Below are 11,665 nucleotides of genomic sequence, written 5' to 3' on the forward strand. Positions count from 1 at the left end.
AAAATGAAAAATATGTTTGGAGCTTTTAAATGTAATAAAATATTATCTGCCCAAATTAAAGAATTGATTTGTTAAGTCATCTTCTCACGTCATTAAATGTGTCACTTTAAGATTACATTTGGATAACAAGATATTATTAAGTATTACGCGAATAATAATAATAAAATATTAAATAATAATAAATAAAAATAAAAATAAAATATTATAATAATACTTGAATATCCAAATTAGACATAAATCATTCAACAGAGAAAATGGTATACATTCAGGAAAAAAAGATTATCGAATAGGACGAAAAAATAAAATATACCAGGTCAGGCCTCGGCCGTTCAATCTTCAAAGGAAAGACGGAGAGTCCAACTTCAAAGAAATTTGAAAAAAAAGAGGAAAAAAAAAAAGAGTTGAGTCTATTCTGTATATTATTTAAAAATATGTTTATATGTATATAAAATTTTTGAAAGAAAAATAAGCCAACTTTTATTCTGCGTGCTGTCTCCTGAAACTCAAAACAGGTACGATCGCCTCCAAGTCTATTCTCTTTCAATGTACGGAGGCTCATCGAAGCTCGGCCGCAACGGCGGTGGCGGTGCGGCCCGAGGAATCGGAGCCAAGCGGCCCAACTCCTCACACCCTCTGCCGCCGCCGCACCGCCAGTCAGGCCAAGCAGGAGCCGGCCGCCTATCCATCGGCGGGCGTGTCTCCGGCTCGGCGTCCAATCCCCGCAGCCGCGGCTCCATCCAATCCGCTGCGCCAGCAGCCGTGGAAGAGAACTTCAGCCTTGTTCCGGGGAACAACCCGCCCGCCTTCGCTATGATCATACGGCTTGCGCCGGACTTGGTCGATGAGATCAAGCGCCTGGAGGCTCAGGCTGGGACTGCGCGTATTAAATTCGACGTGACTGCGAGTAATTCTTCTGGGAATGTAAGTTTCTTATTGAAATTTCAACTGGGTTCCGTTTATTTAGTTATGCTAATTGAGGATTTTGCTTATGGTTTACTTAGCTCGTGTTTCTATCTGTTAATTTTCTCTCGTGCATCGGTTAAATTCCTCAAATTTGCATGTAAGTGAAAAAATTCCTGGTGTTAATCTAAGCTTGGGATGGAATATCTGGTGGGTACGGCTTTTTCGTTAAGTTAATAGGATAGTTTGTGCTTTGTTTGTTACCTACAGATATATATTTATGTCTACTAGTTAGTGGGTTTCTTGGTATTGTTCCATTGGGCAGCAGTCAAGTTCTTCAATTTGGAATCAAATGCCAATATTCGTATAAAACTGGGAGTTTCTCTATTGGTTTTTTTGTTAGTTGGGAATTGTTTAAATTCGTTATTTCTGTTTGATTCGAATATTGATAGTGGGAATGAGGGTTTGGTGGTGAATTGAAGCTGGAAGATTTCCTTTTTGTCAATGTACGTGTGAGATGTAAAAAAGTTTGCTATAACTGTGCTGTATTTTTGTGATTAATCTTTTACCATGATCTGTTTATATTATTCTTATTTTTATTCAAAATTCCAATTATCCTAGCAAGAACATGGGTATATTTGAGCAACTCTACGAAAAACTTAATTTTTATTATATATTTACACACACACATCTGTAATTAGTCCATGGGCTTCTTGGTTTCCATTGGGCAGCAGTCAAATTATTCAATTTGAAATCAAATGCCAATATTCGTCTAAACCAGGGATTTTCTCCATTTGTTCAGTTTGGAATTGTTTAAACTCTCATTTCTGTTTGAATGTGAATAGTGATAGTTGGATTGGAAGTTTGGTGAGGAAGTTGAAGCTGGAAGAGTTCGTATTTGTCAATGTATGTGTGAGATATAGAAAATTTGTCTATAGCTATGCTGTGTGTTTGCTGATTAATCTTGTACTCTGATCTGTTTATATTATTCCAATTTGTATTCACAATGCCAATTATCCCAGTAAGAACGTAGGTTTTTTTTTTTTTTCTCAAAATTTAGGTTTAGCTAATAAATTTTGTTTATTTTCCCGCTACATGGGTAAATTGGAGCAGTTCTACGAAAAACTTGATTTGTATTCATTTTGGCATGCGTACACTCACATTTGATTGCTCCATGGGTTTCTTTAGCAGTTCTATTGAATTTGTATTCTCTGGTCTTTGGGCTAAGGGCTCGTTTGGGGAATGATATGAGATGATAAATCTTTGAATAGTAGTAAAATGGTTTGTGAATAGTAGTAAAAATGGTTTGAGTTAAGCTGTTTTATTGGGTTTTGGGAAATGAGAGAAAAATTTGAATAAAAAGGTAAGGGAGAACTTGTGTGCACGAGCCATGTCACAGGTTCAATTACCCCTAGGATCAAACTGCGATTTAAGTGGGAGGTCATGGTAGTGGGTTGCTGTGCTAGTCTCCTTGGGGGTTTAGGTTCCATTGGTGAGTCCTAAGGGCTATGCCATGGGGTGGTTCCCCCATCATAAAAACAAAAAACAAAAATTTATAAAGTTTAAATATTGATAAGATATAATTTTTTAGTATAATTTTTGTTTTAGAATTTGAATAAGTTGAATTATTTTTTGAGTTTTGTTTGGAAGTTTGGAAAAGTTGTAATGATTAGATGAAAAAGTTGAAAATTTGAAATTGAAAAGTGTTCATGTCTTAGTGTGTGGGAAGGAGATGAGATGGGATGAGATTCCAAACGAGGCCTAAATGACATCTCCTTCTTGAACTAGAGCTTTTTTTTGGTGCTATCAGTTGGAGATGAACCGGCATGCATGAGAATTCATCACTCATTTAAGTCACTCAGATTAAATGGATGGAAACAAAAGAATTTGCTTGTATAATCTAAATGTGTTCCTTAATCATTAATCAATCAAATGCAGTGACTTCCCAACAAATAGTGGTAGCAGTCATGGAGAGAGAATTGAATACATCATAGGATTGGTGAAGATGTCTTTTTCATTGTCTTATTCTGTATTGCTTGTATTGCAAGATTTAAACCGTTTGTCCTCCTCCTATAGGGGCTGAATTATCTTAAATGTCGCTAGAGCAGCATCGTTACCTTTTAATTGTTCCATGAACATGATATGGGGAGGATAGGTTCTGGACTGGGAAGATGGATTCTAGGGCCCCTGGCCATATCCTTTAGCTTATTCTCCTTGAATGTAATATGGCTGCCTTTTGCGTATCTTTGGTTGTTAATCACTTCTAATGCTATTGTATATTGTATGTCGCTGGTTGTTTCTTCCCTATGAATTGCATCAAAGATTCAAAGGCTTTCCCTCCCCTTCTAGGGAAGGGTCAGCCTTACACAAAGCAATCTCATATGTTTTATGCTATTAATATTGTTGCATGCATAATCTTTAATGTTTTTTGGGCTTTCAACATTTGGCTGCAATCTCATCTGAAAACTGTGATCTATCCAGAGCTTGTTTGTTCCCCTTAAATACATATTTTGCTTCTTTTATTTTTTTTTTCCCTTTGTACCTGTATTATTTGTTAAATTTGTGAATATTATTTTATGCCGCCCTTCCTGGGGGTGTCAATGAGTGAGTTCGAGCAACTGCTATATTTTCATGGGCAACTGCTTTAGGGCTCGTTTGGATGTTGAGATGAGATCTCATCTCGTCTCATCTCAACATCCAAACATCACTCAAACATAAACATTTTTCAATTTCAAATTTTTAACTTTTTCATCTAATCATTACAACTTTCTCAAACTTCCAAACAAAACACAAAAAACAATTCAACTTTTTTCAAATCCCAAAACAAAAATAATATTAAAAAAAATTATATTCTAACAATATTTTAACTTTTTAATATTTTAATTCAATTTGTTCTCTCTCGTTTTTCAAAACTCCATAAAACATCCTAACTCAAACCATTTCACTATTATTCACAGATTTTTCATCTCATCTCAACAACCAAACGAGGCCTTAGTCTTCAACGGACTGAACATTCAAGATTTTTTTGCATCTATTTCTAGTGCTTGACTAGGTGACTCTTCTTGTAGACGTGCTATGTACTTGGGCTTCGCCTATTCTCAATTTTATTAATAAAATTTCCTTTACTCATAAAAAATTAACGGGTGGTCAACCTTTGTTAAAGTTTTATTCAAACATGAGTCGAATTTGAGCTTATCGCTAAACTATATTTTATGCTCACCAACAATTCATTCTTTGTTCTTCTTACTTATAAAAAAAAATATATTAATAATTCATTCTTTGTTGAACAAGTTCAAGTGTATTCATGAGCTACTTAATTTTAACAAAAGTAGATTCTTTATATAATATCTTATAACTTTAGTTACAAATTTTGACAAACCAACTTTGAGTTTTTATAAATATATATATATCACTAATTATATTCCCAAGAATTTAAACAACATCTATTAGGAACTTGATTTCCTCTTATCTTTTTAAATACTTAAAATGTTCCTACCTTAAAGTTATATTTTTCTATAAAAAAAATTAAAAACAAAGTTATACGAGCCCATTCAAGTTTTACATAAGTTTATCGTTTATAATTTTGTGTTTTCGAACAACTCATTTAATAAACGAACTGAGCTGGATTCGAGTTTGGCCAAGCCATTCCCTAGCGGCTTGTAAGTAGCCTTTTTAGTTTGTTTTTTTTTTTTAAACAGCCCTAGCTGCTCTGTGTCTTTTCAAACTCCAATCCCTACCTTAAAAAAGATTTTGGCATTGAAAGGTGCACATTAACTTTCTTTGATGCTCTGTTTGCAGCACTTTTTTACATGGTTGTGGCCTTTAACAATATCAATATTTAATTGTCTTTTATTGCACCAGGTTATTGATGTGGGTGGGAAGGAGTTTAGCTTTACATGCTCGCGAGAAACTGGCGACCTATGTGACATTTATGAGGAATGCCAAAGTGGTGAAGATGGGAATGGGTTGCTTGTTGAATCTGGGTGTGCCGGGTGGAAACTGAATGTGAAACGTGTATTGGATGAATCAACAACGAAACATGTTAAGATGATGTCAGAGGAAGCTGAACGCAAGCTTAAAGCACGCAAGTATGTCTTCTGATAATCATCCATGATGCTTCTCTAATGTTTGGGTTCAATATATAGGGATCATGTGCTTTAGTTCTATTCGTAACTTGCGGCTATCTTTTGCTTCTGTTTTATTATCTCTTTTTACTGCATAAATTTGTCGTTACAGATGTTGTGGATTGCCACACCTATGGACCTGTTGTGGATTGACTCCAGTTCAAATTTGTTACAGATGTTAATGGAAATATGAAAGAGTTCTGATAATTTACAAATGATAAACAATGTTAAGGCAAAACCCTTCAACGACCAACTTTTTATTGGTTGACAACGAATTCCTTTATTTTTTGCAAAGTTGAAAGCACAACTAAAGTTATCTCGCTAGATTTCAGTATCTTGACTTTTTGTGGAAGGCTTAATTTTTTTTTTGATGAATAAAAATTCGTGGAAGGTTTAATTACTGTTATACCCTTGAGCTGATTGGTTTTTATCTTGCACTTATGTCTTTTAGCACTGTTTTCCTTTTCCCTTGACAACAGAGCCATTGTCTTAGACCCTGGGAACCCACCTTCGAAGAGTCAGATAAAGGAAATAGCTGCTGTTGAGAGTAAGTTTGTTATTTCTGTTTTCATTTAGACCTAACAACAGAGGCAATGCCGCAGAACACATTGTATAATTCTCTTTCTCTCACTCGCTCTCTCTTTGGTCCCTGGCAGCATATTTATTCCTATTTTCTTTTTAGTCTCTATATACTGACTTTAGTGTCCCTTCTGACTTGTTGAAGTAACCATGTCAATAGTTATGATTCTAAGATCGTTATATGCAGTAACAATAGGATAGTATTCCACTATTAGGCTTAATTGGTACTGATTTTATATTCTGCCAAAAAAACGAAATACAAACTGTCTGAATTATGTAATCTTCCTGTGTTTCCAGCTAATGCATGGAGGCCTTACAAACAAAAGAAAGAGCCTGCATTTAAGAAGCGCAAGGTTGAACCACCCCAAGGTGACATAAGCCTTTGTAGAGCCTATAACTATTTCTAATATATTAGTATTCAACATAATGTATCTATCTGCTTTATATTCAGAAGTTTAAATTTTCTCTATACCGTTTGAACTCTTCTCTATGGCATGTTATTGATTTCCCCCTCTTATTGAACTATAATGTCTACTATTCATAGTTGGTGGCCTCCATAAATCTGCCTACAAATCTGGATTATCCTCGACAACTACAGCAAAGAGCAGACAGACATCTCCATCTCTTCTATCTCCACCAGAGCAATCAAGTCTTCCAGCAGCTCCACTGGAGAATGCAAATATATCTAAGAGTCATGCGACTATCGAAGATCCAATGCCCTCTCAGCTCATCAGTAAAGTGAAAGCTGCTCCTACCTCCGAGAAAGAAATCCCAACCAAGACTACTAATGTAGTACGGGAAACACCAGGACGCAAAAGAAATGTTGGAGCTAAACCAATGGATTTGCAAAGCATGTTGATTAATTTACTCACAGAGAATCCAAAGGGTATGAGCTTAAAGGTACGCATATCAATGCAAGTTTATTGATTGTTAAACATGATATATGCTTCAGTTTGGGAACAAACTCATGATTTGATTCTCCATCTCTCCTGTTTTTAGGCCTTGGAGAAAGCTATTGGAGATACAGTTTCCAACTCTGTAAAGAAGATTGAGCCAATTATTAAAAAGGTAAGTGGTAAAACATCCTGGATGCTTTTATTGTAAGAATATTAAGTGATCTGATGTCTTGTCATTAATCTTGAGCTTCAGATTGCAACTTTTCAAGCACCAGGAAGATACTTCTTGAAACCCAGGGTGGAGCTGGAAACCCTCAAGAAACCTTTGTCTGAAAGCGGAAGGTAAGTGTTGTTTTCTGATATAGATTGGTCGTTCTGGTCATTTTAGCAGTGAAGTTTCCCTTTTTATTCTCTGTTTTTTTCCTTTGATTGTGTCACGTGAGTCTTCTCTTCATTACCTCAGTTGTTCTCAAGTCTTAACCATCCATCGGCTAAGAATTGATTTTAAAAGTATAAGTATCACATATTACTAGTTACTGAGAAATTGTGTTGGCTGGAGGAATAATTTTATTTCTAAGACAGTAACTAAAGTGAATGAATCTTTCAGGTCATATAATTCAATATTGACCCATACTTCCTTTGTATGGTACTTTCACCACTAGTTTTTGATACTTCTACCTTCTAATAATGGGAGCCATTACTAGTCTTGTTGTATACGTTACTTTTTGGGACTCCATGTTTGTAAAAGCTAATTAAAAAGGATGGTTCAGCTATAGCAAAAAGTTTGCGAAGAGTTCTCGTATTATTTAGAGAGTGTTTTCCCCACTCTGTCAAACTGGATGGATTTCTTTGCGTTCCTTTATGTGGTTATAATGTATCCTTTGATCTTTCTAGTTCTCCAGAGGATAACAGTCACCAGATGCCTACTGCTGAGGACAAACATGGTCAGACACGTGCTGCAGAACCAAGCTTTGAAGAGAAAGTCTCTCCTGATGAATTGGAAGAACCGGTATACTTGGGCTCTAAACTTGGAGAAACAACTGCATTGGCAAAGATGGAAGTCCAACAACATTCACCTGATCTGTTTGGTGAAAAGATGGGCTCTGATAATAGTGAAGCGCAAGCTGGCAGCTCTAGCAATAGTGGGAGTGATAGTGATAGTGAAAGTGGCAGCAGTGATAGTGCAAGTGACAGTGGAAGCCATAGTAAGAGCAGAAGCAGAAGCAGAAGCCCGGTGGGTAGTGGGAGTGGGAGTAGCAGTGACAGTGAAAGTGATGCGTCTTCCAACAGTAAGGAGGGTTCTGACGAGGATGTAGATATAATGACAAGTGATGATGAGAAAGAACCCCAATGTAAATTGCAGCCCTCTGAGCCTGGATTCTCTTCCTCACCCATTCCATGGAAAAGTACTGGTGGCAAGACTGTACAGAGTGGAATTGCTGAGAAGCAAGATGATCAAGGATCTGATGCAGTTGAGATTGAAAAAGACTTCCCCAATGTTGAACATGGAACGGAAATGGCTGTAGAAACTAGCCCGATTCCTGACAAAGAGGGTGGAAAATGGATAGAAGAGACCAAACCATTTTCCCCTGATCATGATGATGTCCCTGAGCACCCGAATTATGCAATAAGTTCATTTACGGAAAGGGAAAATGCAGTCAAGGACAGCTTCAAACATGAGCAGTCTGACAGCTCTGAAAGAACATTGAAAGGGAAACCCAAAAGGGGTTCTGATGTGAAGCACTTCAAAGAGAAATCTGATGGTGCAAAAAGGTTAAAAGCAGATGTCCAACCTTCTATTTCTGGGGTTCGGGATGCTCAATTCTCAGAGAGCTCTCACAATTTATCCCCTGATAGATTCGGTGGAAACCCTTATAAGGGTCCTACCATTCTAGCAACAAATAGAGCTGTTAGGGATGGGAATCCTGATATTGTCTTACAAAAAGGATACAACCAGGTATTTCCTGGAAGATCTAGTTCAGATTTCCAGCAATCTGGTCGAAGGTCCTTTGATCAAAGCACGAGGGCAAAGGCTCCCGATACAGCAGAGAAACCTGATGATCGTGCTGAGAGTGGCCGCAAATACTCTGAAAGGAATGTTCAAAGTTTCTCTGTGCAAAAAGATAAACTTTATAGAGATACGCCAAATGATGGCTATGCCAATGAGAAAAAGGTTTCAAAAAATTTCAAAGAAGGTGGTTCTGGTGGCAAACAATCAGTGCCATTTGACTCACATTACCGGAAACATGGTGAAGGTGGACAGTTTTTGAGTTCTCTCATGGGATCTTCGCCAAGGGATAATATTACAACAGGAGTGAATGTATCACCCGTGGTTAATGGGAAAGGCAGTATACTTCAGAGAGAGCTTTCAGACTTGGAGTTGGGTGAACTTCGCGAGCCCTGGCCTGAGGAAACACCAGTTAAAAAGAAACTTGAAAGCAAAAACTCTTTTAAACAGTCAGACAATAAACCGTGCTCTTCAGATAACTGGAATTCGGATTCAAGTAAAGGAAAACCTGTTGGAAAGACAACTTCAGAATCAGGAAAGCCATCCCCGCCCAATCTAAATTCTGGGATTTGTAGCAATCTAGAAGGCTCAAATAAAAAGAGGAACACAGAAGATCAGGCTGAAGTTGTGCCACATTTTAACAAATTGGCAGATGGGAGTAATAAATCTAGACAGAATGAAGTAAAAGCTAGCCAAGGGTTTGGTCTGGAAAGCTACAGTGAGAGCAATAAGAAAACACCAGTAAGTGCTCCTCAACAGCATGATGCTAAACGAGTGCTAGTTTCTCACTCCATAAAGGAAACCAAAAAACAAACATCTAATACAATGGTAGAGTTGACTGATGGAAGAAAGGATTCCATTTGGGCTGAGGGAAATAATAGTGATCGTAAGAGGAGGGATTCCTCTTCTGATGAGAATAGTTGTTCTTATTCCAAGTATGAAAAGGATGAGCCAGAGCTGAAGGGACCAATAAAGGATTTTTCTCAGTAAGTAGACGTGAATTTTATGTCGTTAATGGCCATTTAACATGCCGCTAATGTTAAGGATTGTTTCTTGTAATTTTCTCTTGTGATTTTCTGGTACTAATTCAAATAATGTTTCTCTAATGTCAGGTATAATGAATATGTGCAAGATTTTCGTGATAAGTATGATAGTTATTCTTCCTTGAACAAGATTCTGGAGAGTTACAGGTAGTGTAGAACTCCTTTTACTCATGTTTGAAGGTGTGATTGCCTTTGATCTTTTGTTACTTGTTTGACAGGGGATTTATATGGCTTTGTGATCTGAAATCGTGTCCACTTAAAACTATTTAATACCTGTTATATGTAGGAATGTTTTCCATAAACTGGAAAAAGACCTTAACTTTGCCAAAGGCAGGGATATGGAGAGATATAATGACCTCAAGTTGCAGTTGATGGATTCCTATCGTCAATGTGGAACGGTATGCTTTTTTCTTCAGTTATACATGGTATATTTTGCATTTGTAACATGTATTCAATGTTTGGTGGATAAAATCAAGCCCATTAAAAAGATTGATCACTCTGTTCGCGTGGTCGGATGCATTATTTCAACAATATTCTTTTCTACTTTTCTTTTTCAGAATGCCCTTTGTTTGACCCAGTTGATAGACCTTTATACTTTGGCCTTGTTGTGGGGAGTTGCTTGTATTATATCACTGATTTTAGGGGCATTGTCTTGTGACTCTACTTAAGTGTCGACTGGCACTGGGTAGTTACAATCACATAATTGCCATTTTATATTCAATACAGTAGATGGTGAATTCCAAAGCATCCAACTCATGTTACGTGCAAGTAATGAAATTATCTTTTAGACTTGGGCATCATGCTAAAAAATGCTGGCATGAACCATCTGACTTGAACTTGAACAAGAAAATTGGCAGTAGTTTCTGAATACTTGGTAGATGATATGATAGTGCTCAGTTGAAACTTGCATGTGACCACTTTATATTTTGTTAGATCTTACCTCTTTTGTGGTTTTATCATTATTCTTGAAACTTTGATGGTTATGTGATATACTCTTAAACCTTATAACGATTTTTAGAAAATGGTAAAACTTGATACACACGGGCCATTGAGATGCATTGAATAAAATCAACTTGTGTTTGCGATTGTGCTTTCATCTCAGCTGCTCTATTTCTCTTTCTCAAATCTCTGATTGCTTTGTGAATATCATGAGTACAGCCACTTGAATTAGCTGTAGTTTCACTGGCAAGTAAACGTTCTTATTTGAAGCTCTGCGATTAATAAACCCACTTGAATGGGTTTAGGTTTCTAAGATTTTGTATTTCGAGGGACATATCTGAGGATTTAGTAAACATATCTTCCGAATCTCAAGTGCTTGCTATCAGAATGAATACATGCAGCTTTCTTTTTATTTGGCTTATTTCTTGCTGATCCTGTTTTGACCTTGCAGAGACATAAAAGGCTGAAGAAAATATTTAACGTGCTTCATGAAGAATTAAAGGTGATTCTTCCAAAAAGCTTTTAGTTTTGAGTTATATTTTTTCTTTGTGGTCATTTTTTTTAAAAGTCATGGAAAAAAACCAAAAAGCATCTTTTGTCTGAACATTCATGCATGTTACAGGACCTCAAGCAAAGGATTAAAGACTTTGCAGTCTCGTTTGAAAAAGATTGAGGAGAAAATCTTACGCACTCTTGTATACAAGAAGGTAAAATATCTTCATTTAGGAAATGAATGTTATCCGGGGGATGATCGTGGAAGAACGCCAGAAAGGAAGTTATGCTTTGTTGTTCAAGGCAGAACATTTTCTGGTGATGACCGTGAAGATTAAGGAACCACATCAGAATGCCAATTTTGCTACAAAGAGAAGAGAGCTCCAGTTAGATTGGATGTCATGTCCACAAGTTTTGTTCATACCCCCATAATCCCATGTATATGCACGTAGTGCCCTCTGTACATTCCCCTTGTACTCAAGACTGGCCTTTTTGTTTTTGTTTGGCCACCTTTTCTGGGACTGGGAATTTGGACTTGTTTACACAACTTTAATGTTTTTGTACATTTTGCTAATCCTTATAAAGTGTTCTCCCATTTTCCCGTGTGAGAGGGGGAAAGAAAGGAAGACTGGGAGATGCGAAAAACTCATCTTTAATTTATGGAAAGCAGTTGTGATTTCATTA

At 36.8% G+C, this 11,665-nt stretch overlaps 1 protein-coding gene across 3 annotated transcripts; it reads left to right on the forward strand.

Moving 5' to 3' along the window:
- The first annotated feature begins 463 nt into the window (after nt 1-463).
- Nucleotides 464-11,665, forward strand: LOC121246249 (dentin sialophosphoprotein). Of its 3 annotated transcripts, XM_041144353.1 has the most exons (13): nt 784-921; nt 3,858-3,952; nt 4,762-4,988; nt 5,504-5,571; nt 5,901-5,972; nt 6,148-6,503; nt 6,603-6,671; nt 6,753-6,841; nt 7,394-9,493; nt 9,620-9,697; nt 9,837-9,948; nt 10,941-10,991; nt 11,112-11,665. In XM_041144353.1, the coding sequence occupies exons 3-13, from the start codon at nt 4,948-4,950 to the stop codon at nt 11,160-11,162; spliced, it is 3,087 nt and encodes a 1,028-aa protein (XP_041000287.1). In that variant the 5' UTR covers nt 784-921; nt 3,858-3,952; nt 4,762-4,947; the 3' UTR covers nt 11,163-11,665. The 3 variants fall into 3 exon arrangements, with proteins under 3 accessions (XP_041000285.1, XP_041000286.1, XP_041000287.1); XM_041144351.1 differs by lacking the exon at nt 3,858-3,952 and having other exon boundaries at nt 464-921; XM_041144352.1 differs by lacking the exons at nt 3,858-3,952; nt 10,941-10,991; nt 11,112-11,665 and having other exon boundaries at nt 464-921; nt 9,769-9,894.

This window comes from Juglans microcarpa x Juglans regia, chromosome 1S (assembly GCF_004785595.1).
Source record: "Juglans microcarpa x Juglans regia isolate MS1-56 chromosome 1S, Jm3101_v1.0, whole genome shotgun sequence".
In the NCBI taxonomy this organism is placed as follows: domain Eukaryota; kingdom Viridiplantae; phylum Streptophyta; class Magnoliopsida; order Fagales; family Juglandaceae; genus Juglans; species Juglans microcarpa x Juglans regia.